Raw genomic sequence first — 20,401 nt, forward strand, 5'->3', positions numbered from 1 at the left:
AATATTCTACATAGATCATTGGTTGGAATGCACAGTACAACAGTTATGAGCACACTGTCACAAGAGACACCTGCATGAATGCTAACAAGTGTAATAGATCCACCAAACCACATCGCAAGCATCTGCAATGAACCAGTCTGTGGAAGATGGGAAGTTACCAGAATACAGTTAAAGTACATGGGAAGCTCCTACAGTCACTTCTCTCCAGAGTCATAGCTCCTATTAGAGAGCCAGGAAACCTGAACCGCTGCTTGCCACCTGAAACTTTCTGTTTTACAGGGATTGGTGTCATGCTTTTATTTCCAGACCTGAGTCACTGTGGTTTTGCTTGGATGGGGGCAAGGAAGAGAAGGATACAGACTCCATCTAGCAGAGCTTACTTCCCCAGACCTGCATGGTCAAACAGCTTGAGATCAGAGGTCTTGCCTGTAAAAAGGCCACAAAATTTGAAAAGAGGAACAAAACAAAGCTAAAAAAACAAAACAGAAATAAAATGTTTTTATACAGCCTTCAATAAAGCTATAGTCAATGGTACAGTATTGTTCACATGACACTTATTAAGGCTTTGACTACCGGTCTTCTACATGCACATTTTATATACATATAATCTTGTGTGTGTGTGTGTGTATAAATTACTTTTTTGTTGTTGTTGTTCTAAGCAAGAAAATATTTTCATGCATTTGGTTCTCCTAGTATTCACAATACTAGGACCATATTCTATTCAAGGACTTCTGGAGAGGGCTGGGTCTATTTATTAGCCATCTGAAAATGCCCTCATGTCCAGGAATGTCGTTTGTGCCTGACAGTGGCACTGGCCCCACACTTCTCCGCAGTCATACACCAGAGAGGAGGTGTCACCCCGGAGCCTGACAGTACATTGGCTATGTAAACATAGTAATCCTTGGAATATAAATACATTATTAAAGCTAACATACCTCAGCTTTTAGCTCATAATTTGCCCATGAGTGCCTTAATGAAAGATCATTCAAAATAAAGTCTGTCTTTTTCTTCTGTCTTTTTTCTTCCTATATCAACAGCTCAATTACAGTGGTTCCCCCCAAAGCAGTTTTCCCTAGTTTTTCCCAAAGAAGTGCCAAGCTACCTGTTAATTCTGCAAGTCCATGGTTCAGTAGCTTCCATATACATAAATAACAGCAACACAGAGCATGTCTGAGCCTTATAGCTCAAAGTGCTTAAGTCACCATCTCACTTGTACCCCTGCCATGAACTTAAGAGACTGGCCAGTGAGGAAGCAGTAATCAGCAGAGCTCTTCCATTCCTAGTTCCATGCCTGGAGCTTGCACGTTTGACAGGTTCCCAGAGCTCACCAGAGCTGCCCTGTAGCATGGCCTCTGTCCCTCTATCTCAGGGACACCCTGACTATCTCTGGCCCAGCATTTCCTTTGGTGAGATCCTCTGGCTAGCTGATGCTGCAGAGCACTCCTAGGTTGCAGTGGGGTGCCCAGAGCAGCTCATCTGTGAGAAGGAAGGGCAGTGGTACTAAGGAAAGGAAGCAGTGTAAAGAACGCTGAGAAAGCAAACATGGGTGGAGTGAGGAGGAGAGATTCCTTATTTAAGATAAGGCCTGGACTGCTGCCACAGTCCTCTGAACTGCCTTGCCTGGTGGTGTAACTGGAGCATGCTATCAGTGCTCCAGTTATTAAGCTCTGCCATCATTACACAATCATGCCTTGCACCCCACCACAGCACTTCCCTGTCAGCCACCACCCTTCCCTTGGCCACTGCATCAAAGTACTTCCATTCAACATATACCATGACAATTACTGCAAATCAGACACGGGGCCCTTCTCCTTTAGCATGATCCAAGTAGCTAGCAGCCCTGAAGAGACTGCCCCTGTGCCTCTGCCTACCTTTCAACTCACAATAACCAAGATAATAAATACATGGGACAGAGGGAGTGATGAAGTCCCAGCCATCTGGTTGTTTACTTATTGCACAGAGTATTTTGGGCTGGTAGGGAAGAGTGGGTGGCTCCCAAGGTCCTTTGAGAAAATCCTACTGTATGGCTGTCCACATCATCTACTCCAGAAAATGTGTTCACACAGCTCATGTGTACAGGATGCTTAGGAAATTTCACCTAGAAACAGAATATGCAAGAGATGAAGGCTTTTCTCAATTCAACCCCAGTCTTCACACAGTCCCATGGCAAGCTGTGCAAAACACAATGTTTATGCCCTGGCAGGTATGATTAGAAGAAAATTTTTGGTCCTGGGTATGTTAACAAGAAAGGGTCATGCTAATAATTTCAGAGGCAAACCTTTGAGGCTGGATTTAGTTTTAGTTACAGAAAATACTGGACACTGCTTTTGGCCAGGTGCACAGAAGCTTTAAAAAAAAAAAAAAGACAAAGACCACAATTAAATGTCTCAATCTTCAGATGAGAATATATGTGAGGAGCAGTCAGACTACTTTCTCATGTGTAATGCATCCTGAAATTTGGTACTTATGTATTGGGCGTGAAAGCCTTTCTTGTTGATCGTGTCGTCTGTGTGGAATCGAATCATGATGGAATCCCCTGCAGAGTAGATTTCTTCCAGAGGCTGCAGAAAAGTAAAGACAGCACAAATTGGTCAAGTCTGTAGGCTAAATAACTACCCGCACTATGATGCTAGAATTTAAGCTCAGAGTGGCCAGGAAAAACAAACATTGAGCTCTGAGTACTTCCTGCCCTGCTCTGACTTTCTGAGCACGCTCTCTCTTGCTCTTTGCATGTTTTCCCTTATGTTTGAAGACTGATGCCAGCTCATTCTACAATCCCCATTCTTACAGTAGTTTTTTGTAGGTCATATTCACAGGACTCCCTGGATGTTCTTGTTCCAATCTTCTGAGTTTTCTCTAATTTGTCCTAATCTTTTCAGGAAATGACACAATCCAAACTGGACCCTGCTGGGCAGCTGATGCCCTACCAAGCTTCATTAGCAGCAAAATAACTCAGCCACATACTTTACATTGTAACTCTGGTTATCTCCTCCACTGTTGTGACATCCTACAATCTCCCTGTGCTTCTCTGAAGGACCAATGCTTTCCCAGACATTCTTTATTTGAATTTGTGTAGGTAGGTAGGTTACTACTCTGTTGCCCTGAACTTCTTCACACCAAGCTGCTATGCTTTTGTTTATTTTCCAGACCATTTCCCCAATTTGCAAGGACTTCTCTGACACACCTGCTCCTTGGATGTCTCTCTTTAAATTCAATAAGCACCTTCTCCATTTCATTGCTGAAATCCTAGAGAAATTAAACATAGAACCTCTGGTTTTAAATACCACACACTAGAGTCACTATGGGGACATAGATAACACTTTAGGAGACAGCATGCCACCATAGAGTTAACAATCAACTCTGCAAGTCCTTCCCACCCTTCACCCTCGCCATAGCATGGTCTCAATGTGACTTGACTTCAGGCAGTAAGTGACTGAGGATGAAACTGGCCTTTGGAATCTGTTTTCAACACTTTTGTGGCAGAGCTGGGCCACAGCAGCATGGCAGTCCCATGCTGCTGTCAGTGGCCATGGGCTAATAGGGGAAAGTCAGTCAGCAAAGTTTTCAGACCAACTTTGTGCATCAGATAAAATGACTGTGATCTCTAGCAACAGAAGCAGCAAAATCTGCCCCTTTCCAGAAAGGGTATGCAAGCACCCTTCTTTGGCACCCCCAGCTATGCCTATGAAATCACCACCAGCACAGCTTACCCCTGAGCCACAGAAACGTCCCAGGCGGGGTGCAGTGCTGTCGTAACCATCATAAATCTCCATGTAGTCATACCCACAGTCGGCCTCCTCCTCGATCTCAAATGTCTGGAATATCAGCTCCACCCCATAACCATCTTCAGCAACAATCACCCACTCACAGTTTTCTTGACCTGGGTAGTTGTTGTCCCCAAACTGAGCATGGGAATACAGCTCCTTAGTTCGTACTTCGGCCTTTAGGAGCCCACCACACTCTGGAGGAAGAAAAGAGCACAAAACACAGTCTCATCAAAGGCCCTACCTCTCAACAAAGACTCATCATCCCAATTTTGGGCCAGCTGTAGGGAGAGACCTCCAGCATGAAGTGCATGCACAACAGGGAAGGTAATTAAACCCTGAACCAAACTACCGTAAACCAGTGAATTCTCCAGTCACTCATAAATCCATTGACCCACACCATATAGAGAAGTTTGGTCCTTTTGGTACAGAACATGGAGGGAAAGAGATAGGGTTCCTGCCACATTATACTCTGAAAAAACAGAGCAGCAACTTAGAAGGAAGACTCATTCTTTGCATTTTTCCTGCAGTTGGAATTCTGACTCCAAGAATTTTACCAGCAGTAAGTTGAAGCACGTTAAAAAACTGGGGACCAAATTAATTCTTTTCTGCCCATGCACTGCACAAAGGTAGCCCTGTGCTTGTGCAAAATGTGTCTGCTTTGGTGCAGTTTCCCTGCAGCCAGCCAGTCAGGAAGATGCCTCCTTACCAGTCTCTCATGCCCTGCTGCTCAGAGCATATTTCATCTGTTTACAGTGGCAGAGATTTAAAAAAAGTGAACCTTGCTACAACACCCCCACCTCTGGGCTGCCACAGATAGAAGATCAAGCTTGCTGTGTCTGTCCACAGCACATCTCTGCTTCCACCATAACCAGCCTGTTCCATGTGTGGGCCAATACATGGGCTAAATTTCATCACCTCATTTTCTGAGGGTGGATTAGGAACAGAATGGGTTGCTGCTCAACCAAAGACCTTCAATTTAAACGAAAGAACTGAGCAGGAATGTCTGATATCAAGAATCCTCTGAGCTGATAAGGAATCTGGCATTTATGGTATGGTGTCAATAATCATCTGGGAACTGGTTAGCACAATTTACAACCACTTAAAATTTAAGCTAGGCTTATTTGGGAGAAAAGTGAGTCTTGTTTTGCCTGGTAAACAACACAGTGAGATCTGATGACATCTTATTGCACTAGGGTATTGGCAGGCAACCAGCTCACCTGTGCTGTGCTTTGCCTGGAAACCTTTTCTTTGCACAGAAGCATCGGAGTAAAACCTGAGGAACATCTTGTTGGTAGAAGCCACTACAGGGTCTGGTTTCTTGCTGCCACAGAAGCGGCCAAGGATAGGTGACTTGCTATTGGGCCCATCATACATTTCCAAGTGGTCATAGGCACATTCTTGGTGCTGTTCAATCTCAAACTCATTGAAGGTCTATAGCAAGAAAAAGGAGAATTATGATAGACATTTATAAATCTTAATACACAGTTTAGGACAGGATGAAATACCAAGTGAGAAACAGGTCAAATGGTATGCCTGTCCCACTCATCCCACAAACTAGAGAAGAATAGTGCAGTTTTGGATAATTGTATCTCAGGGTGGCAAAGCTCAGAAGTTCATATGAATGTGCCACATAGCCTTAGCTTTGCTGCCTCACATGAGTGTATGACAACAGTTTTCAATTGCAAGCCTTATCTACTCTTATTTTTCTGCTCGGAACTGAGTGGGCAGTTCTTCAATACTACTTCCACTGAGCACAGGGATCCAGGCATTATTTCTTCCAGCGAATGGGCCATCTGCACAGCTTTGTGCATGTCCTGCCATCTCCATCAGGTCACACTGTAAAATAGGCCTGACACTTCTCCCTCAGCAGGGCTGGGGACTGGCCCTGCCATCACCTTATGCAGAGATGGTCCCAGCAGAGTGGGTCACAAGGAGGGGTAGGGGCAGGAGGGCATGTGACACCTTCTGTTAAAAGAGTGCACAATGCTCCACAGTTGTCACCCTGCTGGAGTCTCCTCCAAGCTGCCTCTCCCCTGCCTCACATCCCTCTGAGACCTTCTGCCCTTTTGCAGGCAAGGGGCAGCCTCCTGGGATGTCCTCCTCTGAACACCCCACACAGGACCTATGCGGATCAACCTCCCACTCACACAGTAGCAGGGGAAAGTCACTTCAGTTCCTCACAATCCAGCCTGCCTCTCCCCTCGTGCTCCCACTCGTTGGTTACTCACTACTTTCACACGGTGACCAGGTGTTGTAGAGATGTCCCAGGTGCACTCTTTCCGACTGGGGTACTTGTCAGGCCAGTTTGGACTGCTCACCGTTCCTTCTGCACCACTCAGCTTGTGCTCGCAACCAGCTTGAGAGAGAGATCACAAGATAGAGGCATCAGGGCAGGTCTCACATGGGAACCATGTAATAACCTATATGTTCCTCTCTGCCCACTGAGACCCTCAACAAGGCAGAAACAGTAAAGGCTTCATTCACTAAACAAGACCTTTTAATGTTACTGAATATTTCTGATAGGTTTGTGCTCCACTTTTTTGAGCTAACTTGGCAGCTGGTGAAATGGACCATCTCACTCCCCTAGGCCTTGTTAAGCTCAGAATCACAGAATCATGCAGTTTGGAAAAGACCCTTGGGTCATCGAGTCCAACCATCAGCCCTACTCTACAAAAGTTCTCCCCTATACCGTATTGCCCAGCATCTCATCCAAACGACCCTTAAACACATCCAGGGATGGTGACTCCACCACCTCCGTGGACAGCCTATTCCACTCTCTGACTGCTCTTTCTGTGGAAAATTTTTTCCTAATGTCCAGTCTAAACCTCTGTTACAGTTTAAAGCCATTCCCTCTTGTTCTATCGCTAATTATATGTGAGAAGAGACAGCAGCAACGTCTCTACAATGTCCTTTCAAGTAGTTGTAAAGAGTGATGAGGTCTCCCTCAGCCTTCTCTTCCTCAAACTAAAGTCCTATCTCCTTCAGTTGCTCCTCACAGGGTTTATTCTCCAGGCCCTTCACCAGCTTCACTGCCCTCCTCTGCACCCGCTCCAGCACCTCAATATCTCTCTCGTATTGAGGTGCCCAAAACTGGACACAATACTCCAGGTGTGGCCTCACCAGTGCAGAGTACAGGGGCACTATCACCTCCCTACTTCCACTGGTGACACTATTTCTAAGACAAGCCAGGATGCTGTTGGCTTTCTTGGCCACCTGGGCACACTGCTGGCTCATGTTCAGCTGCTTGTTAATTAGAACCCCTAGATCTCTTTCTTCCAGACAGCTCTCCAGCCACACCTCTCCAAGCCTCATCCACCTCCTCACTCCCAAACATTCTCCTGCTCCTCCATCTCATCTGCCCTATTCCCAGTGACACGGTGTCTAACGCCTCCACCATGTTGACTCTGGTGCTGTCTCAGCCTTGAGTTGTTTTGCCAACTTGGAAAGCTAAATCAGCTTATGGAAAGATCAGACAAGGACCAGAGACCATACGCAGGAAGGGCCATAGCCGCACACAGCAGTGGTAGGGCTGCAGGAAGAAAGGTAACTTTGGCAGCAGTGATCGGTTAGATCAGCTTATCCTTTCTCTTCTGACTCAAATCCAATAATTAAATGAAGCAGCAGTGACTAGTCTAATGGTCATGTTCCACAGCTGCTGCTTTTGCTGGCCCCACTTCTTTCCCCCACCCTGTTCATCCCCTGTGGCCATACAGAGGACCAGACTGGGGAATGGATCCAGCTGAAAACAAGCTAGGGATTTTTTCCGTGTTCCAGTCTGGTACACTGTACAAACACCCTTCCAGCACTGGGCAGGAAGCACCCTGGCCCAAACTGTGTTTGAAGCACCTTGTCTTTCCTGAGGGTAGGGAGCAGTGACCTTACCTTCTTTACAATCGTGGCCATTTTCATGCAGCATGAAGCCATTTCTGCACTGGCATGTGTAGCTTCCAAAGGTGTTGATACATTCGTGCTGGCAACCACCATTGTCTTTGGAGCATTCATCCTTGTCTGGGCAAGATCAAACCGACAAACACTGAGTTGACAGTAAGGGAACAGACTATCACAGTCACCAGCTAGGAGTCCCATATCCAGACTGGCAGATACTAGTGCAAACCTCCAACCTCTTCTCTTGGATTAGTCCAGTCAACTTTTTATTCCAGATACAATTATCTTCAATTGTCTTTCATTCCATAAAATGCATCACAACTATGGTTTATTATATAATGCAGGTTTTGAATAGTTAAAGACTCGTATTCTAAAAGAAACCTATAGCATTGTCTCATTTTTTTTAGAATAGAGTCTAGGAAAAGTATCATACAAATTCACTAGCCTAAGCAAAAAGATACTGGCCAGTCTTTATATTTTCAAGCTTCTACATGCTCTGATGAGCCTCCACATCTTTAAATAGCTCTCTCCTAGAACACAAGCAGCCACACAGAGAAGAGAATCTAAGGTACGAGCTGCCCCCTGAAGCTGAAATATGCCCCAGTGGATGTTCACTCCTGTATGTTTAGGACTATGCATTCCTGAATCTCACTTTGCTGAGCATAGGATCTGCTCATGGTTTCCAGTCTGATTTAATTTATTAGCAGTTTGTCTCCAATTCTTCTTGGCCCAATGCCCTCCCTGGACCCCATTAACCTCAACCATCTCCTCACTCACAAATGTATTTCTAGATGAAACATACCCCTCCTCATCCTTCCTCTTGCTAGATTTAATAAATCAAGCCCCTAGATCTGAATCTACTCTGCAATTGTCTTGATTCAAGGCCATTTTGCCTGATCATCCTCCTTAAAAACATTAATACTCTTCGGTCTCTGCTGAAAACACAGCATGAAATTTAATTTCTATTTCCATATGATGTACAATTAACCTCCAGAACTCTCTGCCAACAAAGTACATCACTGACACCAAGAGCTACAAAGGATTCAGAACAGAGGTTTAGAAACTCCTCCTAGGATGCACTGCTTTGATGGGAAGGATTGTTATATAGAAGACTTCTGGAAATTTTCTAACTCTTCTTGTTTTAGAAGAAAAAGCTTATCTTTAATGACTCCAGGGACAGGAATAATTTCTAGGATTGGGTTCCCCATTGCTTACTGCTGTGGAAGGGCTGGAGCCATTAATGAAATCCATGCATCTTGCTGATGCCACACTATGAAACTGGACCATATACTGCACTGAAAAACCAAGGTGAAAGGTGACACAGCATAGAGCAACCATGCTCTTCAGATGTAACTAACTGTGTCAGGTTCTGCCTGATTTGACAGGAGGTTGAAGAAAATTCACCAAAACAAGAGGTTCCGCCAGACGAGACAGCTAAGCAAGTGAAAGAATAGAGCCACCTACCAGAGAAGTAGTGAACTTTAAAGCCTTTCTTGGAGACTGTGTTGTCTGATTTGAACTCCAGTCTCATGTTGTTACCATATGATGTGATTACTTCAGGCTTCTCTGAGCCACAGAATTTGCCATGCAGCTTGGAGTCAGAAGCTAACCCACTATGAACCTCAACATAGTCGTATTTACAGACCTGTCAAGAGAGAAGGACATTTCTTAGCTCCGTGGACTTGGAACAGAGCATTTCATTGGAAGGGGACAGAGGCTTGACTGAGAGGGAACAGAAACAGCCTTATACTCACACTCCTAACTTCTTCAAATTCTCCTCTGTTAGTCTTCTCATCCCCTTCCTTTGCTGACCAGGTCTTAAAGCATAGGTGTGTTTATCAGAACAGCAAAGGTTCCATTTAATTTAGCTAAAATAATTACTCCCATATTATCCAAGAAACTGACAGTATTGAATGAATGTCCTAGTTTCAGCTGGGATAGAGTTAATTTTTCTTCTTAGTATCTAGAATAGTGCTGTGTTTTGGATTCAGTATGGGATTTGGTATGAAAAGAAAGTTGATCATACATATGCTGATGTTTTCAGTTTTTGCTAATAGATCACGGACTCTCCAACTTCCCATGTCCTGCCTGTGTGTACCAGAAGCTGGGAGGAAGCACAGCCAGAGCACCAGACCCAAATTAGCTAATGATATATTCCATATAATGTAATGTCATGCTCAGTATACAAAGGAGGGGCAGCTGGGAAGAAGAGGGTTCTTTCTCATTTCTGGGATTGCAATTGTGGGATCTTGGTATTTTGAGATCACTAGCTGGGAATGGTCTGGGCATCAGTCGGCGTGTAGTGAGCAATCACGTTGTGCATCACTCATCTGTTGTTTCTATTATTGTTATAGTTTTATTTTATTACAATTATTAAACTGTTTCTTTCTCTATGTGTGAGTCTCCCTTTACCTCTCCAATTTCTCTCCTATCCCCTGGGCATGGAGTGAGTAAGAGAGCAGCTGCATGATGTTTGGCTGCCAGCCACGTTTAAACCACAACTAACTTCAGCAGCCTGCTGAATTAAGGAAGAGCCACTGCTCCCATTTACAGTGGGGAAAGCAAGACCTGAATGCTTTGTTCAACTCCATCCTGCCCTTCGCAGGGCAGAGAACAAACTCTTACTGGTTATTTTGTTTATCCTTGAAGAAATCTGTTTCATTTTTCATTTCCAATTATTCTCCTGCAAGGGCAGCTCAGGGGAAGAGGGGAGATGAGACACCCATTAGGGATGGAAAACACCTACAATTATGCAAAACTAGTAGAGAAAAGAAGCCCATTGATAACAGAACAGCTTTAATCCTTCCATTCCATACAGAAAGCAGATCCAGACTTCAAGGAGAACAATTACTGTTATTGGCTTATTATATCAAGGGTGGGGAAAAAAAACAGAAGCTCCACCAGTAAGACAGAGTCTCCTCTTCCTTGTACCCCAAGGATTTATTCAGTTCTGAGTTAGCCAGTAGTCACACCTCTGAGATGCAGGGACCGGTTACGTACATCATTGCCTTCCAGCTCAAACACTTCGAACTGCAGAGAGATCCGGTACTGGGCTGGAGCTACCACCTGCCAGACGCAGTTTTTGTTAGTAGGATATTCCTTGGGCCATCCAGGGCTAGTAATGGTCCCATTGAGCTTGGTGATGAAGCCCCCACAGGCAGCTGGAGAGGCAATAAATGAACACAAGTTTTACTTGGTTCTGTTCAGACACACAAACTGGGCCACATTGTTAGCTTAGGAAATTAATCGGATCCTGGTTGGTGGCATATTTTAAATCCTGGTCTCCAGAACAGGTTTAAAATGTTGGGAGCTGCAAAGAAGACAGAAACCTCACCTGCTGTAAATCACCAGTGAAACACACACTGCCAGGCTATGGTCCCGGGAGTCACTTAGACCATGTAAGATTGATCTTTTTGCTGTAGCCTTGTGCTTACTATGGATCAGTTGACTTGACATGCACAATACAGTTGTAAAAGTCAACTTGGTAAATTCACCCACATTCAGTCCTACAAACCTTACTATTTCAAGTTTATCAGTAATGGAATAATTAGAAGATTATGCAATCTTAGGGAAGACACCCCTGTCAACTCTTCAGTGGCTTAGTATATGTGTACTGCATCTTCTTGAGGGAAAACTGAAAACAAAGCCAAAGACTTAGCTTTATTATCCTGTTTCTTTTAAAAATTGAGGACATCTTAGCTTCACCCTCTTGTTGGAGGGTATGGATTTTACCTCAAAGGAATTAACCTCAGTTTATTCCTTTGCTGCAAAATTCTATTTGCAATCAAGCAATTTTTTCTTGCTGTTTCTTGGGAGTGATCAGATGCAGCCAGATCTTCAAAACCCACAGGGATAAAAGCTTCCTGTGTTTTGTTCCCAGTGTCATTTTGCATTAAGAGAACTAACTCAAGGGAGCAGCTTCAATCCAAAAAGTGTAGCAAGCGTCTGCAGAACCAAAAGCAATTTACTCTGATGTGCATCACTACAATATCAAAGACTATCCTTCCTGTATTGCCCACAAATGAAGTTTAAACTAAGAGGTTGAGTGCTCAACAAACACTTGCCAAAGCTTGCTCAAAATTGCAAGAAATTATTAAATAAAAGTAAAACTTCCAAAAACCTTTTGCATGCACTTAACTCTGCCCTCATCAAGTCAACAGCAGCCTTCCCCAAACAGTCTGACAAAAGTAGAAGTCAGGGCAAACCAGGTGACATTGAGAGCACCACTCACATCGTGTGGAGCTCCCTACACAAGAACAAGGTATAGATTCCCACCACACCAACAGCTGTATTGTTGGTGGGAGCAAACACTTGTTGCAAGAGATTAACTGTATAAATAGAAAGTGAACAGAAACAGTTTCTATCGAAGATGTGGGTTTTTACCCCCCATAACAGAAGGGAAGTTACTCCTCAGTATGGAGCATGTCTGTTTTGCGCAGATGCAAAACATTTATATTTTATTCTACAAAAGAAATTTATTTAAAAAAAAAATTAATTCAGTCTTAGATTGAAATACTTCTGGGCCACTCAGTGGTTAGGTTTTAATACCCACCCTCCTTATGCTGCACTGTGGGAGATCTGGTCTGAACAGGGATCTCTGGCAATGAAGAACAACTGGTTTTAGAGATGTTTAGCAGTGGAGAATCAGAATATTTTCAATATTTCAACCAAGAAGACACTGACAAAAGTAAGTTTTTCAGTGGGAGACAGTAAACAGAAACAAAGAGGATGTAGGGGCAAGGAAAACAATCTCCAGGATGGTTCAATTTCATTATTAGCCATAGTACCCATCCTACAGACAGATGGCTCAATCTGTAGGTTACTCACCTTCACAGCTTTTTTTATCAGCTGTCAGCTCATAGCCAGGCTCGCAGGTGCATTTGTAACTGCCCAGTGTGTTCTCACAGTGCTGCTCACACCCACCATTGTCTGGCAGAGAACATTCATCCATCTCTGTCAGGAGAAAACCAGAACAAGTCACACTTTCCTGACCACACAAACCCCATCATATTCCTCATGCAACATGTCTGGACAGAAAGACCAGAGCACCACCTGATGAGCTGAGCCCACAGAGCAGGCACCTAACAAGTGATAAAGCAATCCTACCACCAAAACCATAAAGGACTACAATTACTGTTACTAGTCAAGAGTGCTTTTTCTGAACAGGAGCAGGAAAACAGAGTCTCCTGTAAAGAATTCACTGCCTTTTGTTCTCATTTGCCCCTGTTTTTTTGTTTTGATTTTAAATTCCTTGTGCTCTTCAGTGACTTGAACTACCAGGAACCAGCCCACTATGGTACCCACAGCAATCAAGCTGCAGGATGCCACACCCCACTGAACCGGGTGCAGAAAGGGAGCTGGGAGGACATGCAAGTAGTTTTTTCTTTTCACAGACACATGAAGTCTTGCTACCCTAGACTTTGAAGTCAGGTTCTTCCACTCACATCTCAACAACCTGAACTGACATTTTAATATACAGATAGCCAGAGGTACTGGTTTCTCACTCTGACCCCTGATTATATGTGCACCCCTTAATAGATGGTTTTATTAACATGGTTGCAGTGGGTTGGCCTCAGCTAGTAGCCAAACACCCACCCAGCTGTTTGCTCACTCCCCAGCTCACCACTCCAGTGGAATGGGGGGAAAAACAGGAGCAAGGAGGCTCCTGGGTTAAGACAAGGAAATTACCCACCAGTTACTGTTGTAGGCAAAACAGACTCCACTTTGGGGAATTTAACTTAATTTACTGCCAATTAATATAAATATTGGAATACTGATTCTGCTATTGGGAAAAAGAAACCCAACTGGAAAAAAACCCACCACTTCAGGAAAACACCTTTCTGTCCCCTTTCCCAGGCTCAACTTCACTCCAGACTCCTCTCCCCCTGCCTTGTATCAGTGCAGCTTACACTCAGTCCCTTCAGCAAAATCACAAGTGTGCAATGGCAGATGATGGGGAGCTACAGTCAGTACATGACTCTGCTGCTCCTTCCTTCTCATACTCCCCCCCTGCTCCAGCATGGGTCCTCCACAATTTGCAGGGAATATCTGCTCTGCCAGGAAGCATCTCTACATTCTCCTCTGACCTCGATGATACCTCAGCTGTTTCATAGTTTTTGTTCCCTTCTCCTCTCCTTCTCCATCATTTTTGACCTTTCTTAAACACATTTTCACAGAGGTGCCACCAGCTCAACTAATGGGATCAGCTGTGTCCTGCAGCGGGTCCACTGAGGAGCCAGTTTGAACCATCTGTCTGTCATGGGGCAGCCCCTGCTGCCTCCCACTGCCAAGATCTTGACATCTACACCAAATATAATGTTCCAGTAACAGTTAGTGTTACGTAGCTCACATAGGAACAGTCTTAACTAGATGATCACTGTAGGTTCCTTCCAACTGAAATATTCTGTTCTCTTCTATTGATAACACTGTCTTCCTGCAAAGCCCTCCCACAGTTAGGAACCCCCAACTGCAGTAGTTTCAGTCCAAACTTTTATTTTCTGGTTTCTGTTTGTGGATCCACTATGAAGATAGTAGAGTATTTCTTTGCTGGTCCATGCTTGGGTACAGGTTGAATAGCTTCTAATCTAGCTGTTAAATCACTTGCTTGAGAGAAGAGAGAAGCTACAACTCCTGAAAATCAACCACCCCCCCTGTGATCAGTCTTTACCACAGAAGGACATGTCCTGGCTACGAGCAGGTATATTTTGTGAAGTATTGTCTTTCCTCTAATGCTCGCCATGAGGAAGGAAGGCACAACAATGTAAGACAAGCACATCACTACTAACACTTCAACCATATACAAAACAGGCTCCAGTGATACAAACAATTTGTTACAAAAAAGAAGATAAGTAATAAAGAATAATCCTAGAGTTTTCTCTTGAGATATACCTGGTGGGATGGACATGAGGTAATTGCTTTTCATATTCTGCTGACATTGTCTCTTGGATGTGACCAATGGCTTACCCTCTCTGAGCTTACTCAATCTTAGCTGTTTGCAGGTTTTTCTCTGACAAGTTAGATGTTACCATGCAAGTTCTCACAAAGCATAACATCCAATTCCATTCTTAATTCTGCTTGGGTTTTTTTTAAGCCGAGTTATTTTCTTTCAGTGTTGTAAGATGCATAATTGAAGCTCTATTCCTGTCATAATTCATTAAGGCAAAACTCAATTAGCTATGGGTAGCAGCCTGAAGAGTGCATGCAGAGCCATTTAATTTGTTCATTTATTTTGTTCAGGGAGTGGCTGGTATGGATATGGAGGTACAGGCTGCAGACTTCAGATCCCAGCTTGAAACTCCACATGTTGCCTGTTACCCAGCTTTTGCAAACTGACATAAACTCTGTCCATAATGCAAGCTAGCTAGAAGTTGTGTATCTATGACTACTGTGGTTCTTGGTCCAAGCAAATACATTCTGCTCCTCAGACGGACTCACTGGAATAGATTTAGCAGCACACTAAACATGCATGAGTCACATGGTTTCTGGTTCAAACATCTGAAGTCCAAGCAGACACGGAGAGATGTAGTCTGCCAACAAAAACTTCACAGACAATACCTGTGTCTGCAATTGTACTAATTAATTAATGTTTATTATTATTTTTTTTTACAGGAAAAAATATATTATTTCTAACTATCTGTATCATAAGAAAAATATCCCAGGTTCAGTGTGTAACTTTTTTCCCTACAAACTTGCAGGTGAACCTCAGATTCTAGAGAATGACTTGCTGCAAGCCAAGAAGTCTCCATGTAGTGCCAATCCCTGGAAGACATCTCTGCAGCAGTTAGTCTGCACTGTTGGCTCCTGCAAGAAGCCAAAAAGACTTTAGGAAGAAGTATTCTCTGTGTCTTTATGGAACCTGAGAAATTTAAACAAGGAAGTCTAGGCACTGTGAGAGTTTTTCAGGGACTGGAATTAAACATCACAGTATTTGCCAGTTATTTTGCAATAACTCTTTGTCATGGTCCATTAGGATCTCTCAGATCTATGGGACAATGTACTCTCTGAATTAAGCTTTATTTAAATATTTTTTTTTGGCACATAAGTACACAGATTAAGAATTATGTGTTATAAATTGTGAAACCTGATAACCTGAATGGTGAATAAGTGAATTCATGTGATAGACTAGTCTGAGCAAAGGGGATTGAGCCCTGACATGTTTGTTGTATTTCTTAATAAGCTCATAAAGTTTAATTCACAGAGTACATTGTCCTGTAAATTTGAGAGATCTAAATGGACCATAACACCCTTTAACACAAGACAAAAGTTAAATTAGACATAAGTAAAAGAATTATGCAATCCAAATATTGACATTGTAGCTATTATTTCTGTACAACTGTCACTGAACCTATGAGAAACATGACTATCCACCTTGCAGCAGCTCCACAGGTATTTTCCCAAATAGACATTTGGTTCTTGCCTCCATCAAGTCACCAGGATGCTGGTGGCCATGTCTTGGGTCCAGTTCTTAAGAAAAATCTTAGTCTCTTATTTGCATCCTCCTGAAGAGGATCTCTGTTTAGGAACACATTTGTCTCCTAAAGCACTCAGAAATTTTCCCTGGGATTCTACTTGCAATCAAATTTACCCACTCTCCAGAGGTTTCTTTTGGAATAGAACTTAAGTAGAGAGATTTTTAACACTTTGTGCAGTACTAGCACCTTCTTTGAAAATGCCAGTGTCCCCTAGCATGGACAAAGGGAGGTCACATTCTGTCCAGCTGTGCAACACAAGGCGTTAGTGCCTGTGCTGGTACTGACCCAATAGGCTTGCTTTCTGTCTTAATCAGGGAGGCAGTGTTCATGCCTAAGCATCAAACCCCTTTATACTCTCAAAGCAATTTGAATAGAAACTTGATATTGGTGGTTGTACAGACAACTCTAATAGCTCTTAACTACAAGTAGATACAATGGTAGCTGATCACTTTGGGATAGCAGTAGGTGAAGGGATGAACAGTCTCCAACTTTGACATTGAGAGGTACTAGATCACATACCTTTAAAGAAATTTGCTGCAAAGCCTGCTTTATTGATGGTTGCATCAGACGCAAACTTCATCCATACTTTATTTGAAGTAGATTTGATATCTTCTGGCTTCTCGTAGCCACAGAAATGACCGATCAGTGGGCTGTATTCAGTGAGGCCGTCTCGGATCTCCAGGTAGTCATAAGAACAGGTGTCATGCCATTCAACCTGCAATGGGAAAAGAGTATGCCTGCAGCTCACTAGTATGACTGCTCTGAGCCAGATGAGTTATCCAGTTAGACTTTGGCCAGAGATCAGCTTCCAAAGGAGCATCTCAAACAACCAGTCACAACTAGGTACTTGCCTCATGGCTGCCATCAAACAGTCATGCAATTGAAATTGCATTCAAGCCCAACCATGTCTTAGTTCTACTGCTATTTCATGGCTATCCTTCAGTGAAACATAGTCTCTGAGTATTTACAAGCTGCTTTTCCATGAGAAACTATAAGGAAAAGAGCAGAAAAACTACAAACAAAAAAGTTCAAGGAACAGATGTGGGGTCAAAGCTAGGAGGTAGCAGCGTCAGCCCATTCCAGGACAAGCACAATAAGTGTGCACAAGCCACAGGAAAAAAAAATGGGCTAGATGGGATTTATGCACCAACTCAGGTTCTGTCCACTCCTGTCCGTGACTTATAGATCAGTAGTCAGAAACAGATCATTAGGCATCTAACTAAGAGTGTAAGACACCCTATAACCAGTAGGAGAAAACCTTTTCTGAGCTCTTCAAAGCCTGTCTGCCATCTGGGAATATGGTGTTTCCTTGGAGAGTCACAAATGTCCTGCAACCTGCCAAGGCACAGTGACACCAGCAGGTGTTTTTTTGCCTGGATTGTGACCATTCAATTTCATTTGACCAGAGTGAAAATTTAAGGACTCGTGAGGCCCTATTTAATATCATCACCAACTCTGTGTCCCTTCCAATTCCTTCTGTCTAGAGTAACAGTTTTTCAGAACTCATCCTATTTAAAACTTCACTTCAAAATCTCTGAGAAAACTTCTGGTGAGGAGAAAGGATGTTCTCAAGTATTAAAAAGATTTTTTTTTTTTAATTAGCATTTACATCACTCTCTTCTTAATTTTAAAGGATCTACATAGGCAAAATAATATATATAGTATATACTATAAAGTATATAGTATATAATATACTATATTTGTATTAAAGTATATAAAATAGTAATAATGAAATATAAAATGACATTTCTCACCTCAAATGCTTGGAATGTGATTCCTATGTGAAAGCCCTCAGAAACTGTTATCTTCCAGATGCACTCTTTGGAAGGTCTGTAGTCATCTGGGTAATTGGGAGATTGGATCTGGCCAGCATCTTTGTGAATTTCTCCACCACAAATAGCTTCATAAAAAAACCCAGCAAAACTATGAGATTGAAGGTTTTTCCTTAGGTAAAGCCTGCTCCATACATAGCCTTATCTGTATCAATACCATTTGTTACACAAAGGCAACTACAAGTCAAGGAAGTTTTCACTTATCTAACATTCTGTCTTAGTGACAGTCTCCTGTTTTGCTGTGCTAACCTCCTTACAAGATGAACTCACTGGGATAGAGAACATTTATGGATTTGTGTGTTTCACACTCCTGGTCACCTTCATAACTGCTTAAAACCTGTCACCAGTGCCAAGGACCAAGAAAAGTTGAGGAAAAGAACCCAAACACCAACCAACCAACCAACCAGTTGCAGATCTAATCCAGCCACACGATGGCAATATTAACAAGCATGAGTTGAGCTGTTCACCAGGAGACCATCAGGCTGACTGCTGTGCATGAAAAATTAAGCTTTGTGCTAAATGTAAGAATGAATAACTTAAGGATCAAAAACAGAAAATTTAATTATTCTAGTTTAATACAAAACTAGCAGAGACCTCAAAGACAACAGCAGTTCACCATAATTGTCTGAAAGACTATGCAACAAATTAAAGTAAAATCACAGGCTAAAACCAATGTTACCCCATGATACATGACACATATGTCTAAAGAATATTTTGGCTGTGTTTAAAGTCAAACAGACAAAAAGCACTGATAGTAAGTACAAGAGAGATGGCACTGCAATGACACCTGCCAGACATCAACCATCTTCACCCTTGGGGTCTCCCCAAAACACACTGCATTAGCAATTCAGATGCAGGTTTCCCTATAGAGTCTTGGAAATTGCTTGCATTGGGTAACATTGTCTTGGTGTGCACTGTAAGCTGCTAAGCTTAACCTTGACCTAGTTAAATGCACCGCTTCACTACTGCAGTGCTAACTTCTTTCTTAAGAGAATCAGTGCTAAGGCACCACCAAATAGTTGCACTCTAAATTCAGCTGCAGAGCATAATTTAGGCTGTAGTTTGAGTTCATGCACTCAGAGCTACAAGTGGGTCTAGAGAGAACCTCTGAGGTACACTTCATAGAACTGTCTTCCCCACCTAATAGAAAGAGGACTACAAGAGCAGTTGTATTTCCAGCAGATGTCTGGGAATAGTCTCCCACAAGAACAAAGGCAAGTGATTGTGAGATTTCTCCTAAATGCCTACAGATTATCTCATCCACCTCTCTGTCCTGGGTGGGTGGCCTGTAGTAGACTCCTACTACAACATCTGGCCCGCTGCCCTTCCCTCTGATTCTAAATCAAAGACGCCCCACCCTGTCTTCACGACACTTGTACTCAAAGCAATCATAACAGTCCCTAACATACAGCACCACCCCACACCTCTCCTTCCTTGTCTATCCCTTCAAAAGAGCTTATAGCCATTAATTGTACCACTCCAGTCGTGGGAGGCATCCCACCATTTGTGTATGTGTGCCATTTCCCTAAATAAAGGAACTTATTTAAACAAAGTTATCGGTTACATTAAGGAGATGCTGACAGGTTTGGGGTTTTTTTTTTTAACAGCCATAAAACTGTCAGTCAGCAAACAGTATTTTCTCTATCCACTGCAGTAGTTCACGCTGAAATTCAGCTGAGCGAGCTTCACTGCAAAATGGAAAGAACATCTGCTGATAGAGCCTGAGAAGGCAATAATGATGAGAAATTTGGGGCTGCCAGTAGTACTGTAGGGCAAAACCACCAGCAGCTTCCCATCTTGAATCTCACGGAAGAAAAGGAATATGACTGAATCATGAGGAAACTTTCACCACATTAACTCATTTAGTATCAAGTAATTCTCCCATCACATGATTACGTGCTTCTGCGTCTTTCCTCTCATCTACTGAAAACTTTAGGGTCAAGATCTGAAGGAATCCAAATACAAAAATCCGTCCTCATTCACTGAACTCCCAGCAAAGTTCAGATGCATGAGCATTTACATGTGTCTCACTAAAGCAGAGGACAGAGAAGCAGAGCTAAAACCCACTTTGACTTTTTAGTATGTGACAGATAAGAGTTCAAAAGAGGAACTACCAGCAAGACAGAGAGCTTTTGGACAAAAATTGATAGAAAATCAAACATTTAAGGGCAATCCCTCCTGGAAACAAAAATTACCCTTATTACCTAGACACAGAAGTCACAGAACAGCTGAGTAAGCTACCTGACAATTGGAAGAAAGAAACATGCCAGAACCAGAGCTTGCATGAGAGAGAAATAAGGATTAAGGAAGATTTTTGGAAACTCTCCCATTTCAGCAAATAAATTATGGAGACAGATGCAGATAATCTCACTACCTGCTGCTCTGACAAGAGGAGGCTGAGCTAAGAAAAGAACTACGCAAAGGGCCATCACTTTTTCTGTGGCAC

At 42.9% G+C, this 20,401-nt stretch overlaps 1 protein-coding gene across 1 annotated transcript in view; it reads right to left on the minus strand.

The window, feature by feature from the left end:
- TLL2 (tolloid like 2) overlaps positions 1–20,401 on the minus strand; it is a 114,397-nt gene that overhangs the window by 9,636 nt on the left and 84,360 nt on the right. Inside the window, exons 15-24 of the mRNA XM_026851468.1 lie at positions 17,878–18,023; positions 16,643–16,838; positions 12,480–12,605; positions 10,653–10,813; positions 9,117–9,297; positions 7,650–7,775; positions 5,996–6,123; positions 4,985–5,198; positions 3,711–3,961; positions 1,329–2,561 (exon numbers count right to left, since the gene is read on the minus strand). Coding sequence (XP_026707269.1) covers positions 2,427–2,561; positions 3,711–3,961; positions 4,985–5,198; positions 5,996–6,123; positions 7,650–7,775; positions 9,117–9,297; positions 10,653–10,813; positions 12,480–12,605; positions 16,643–16,838; positions 17,878–18,023 — 1,664 coding nt within the window. The 3' untranslated portion in view covers positions 1,329–2,426. The remainder of the gene's footprint in view (positions 1–1,328; positions 2,562–3,710; positions 3,962–4,984; positions 5,199–5,995; positions 6,124–7,649; positions 7,776–9,116; positions 9,298–10,652; positions 10,814–12,479; positions 12,606–16,642; positions 16,839–17,877; positions 18,024–20,401) is intronic.

This window comes from Athene cunicularia (genome assembly GCF_003259725.1).
Source record: "Athene cunicularia isolate RWA chromosome 6 unlocalized genomic scaffold, athCun1 chr6_part1, whole genome shotgun sequence".
Classification (NCBI taxonomy): domain Eukaryota; kingdom Metazoa; phylum Chordata; class Aves; order Strigiformes; family Strigidae; genus Athene; species Athene cunicularia.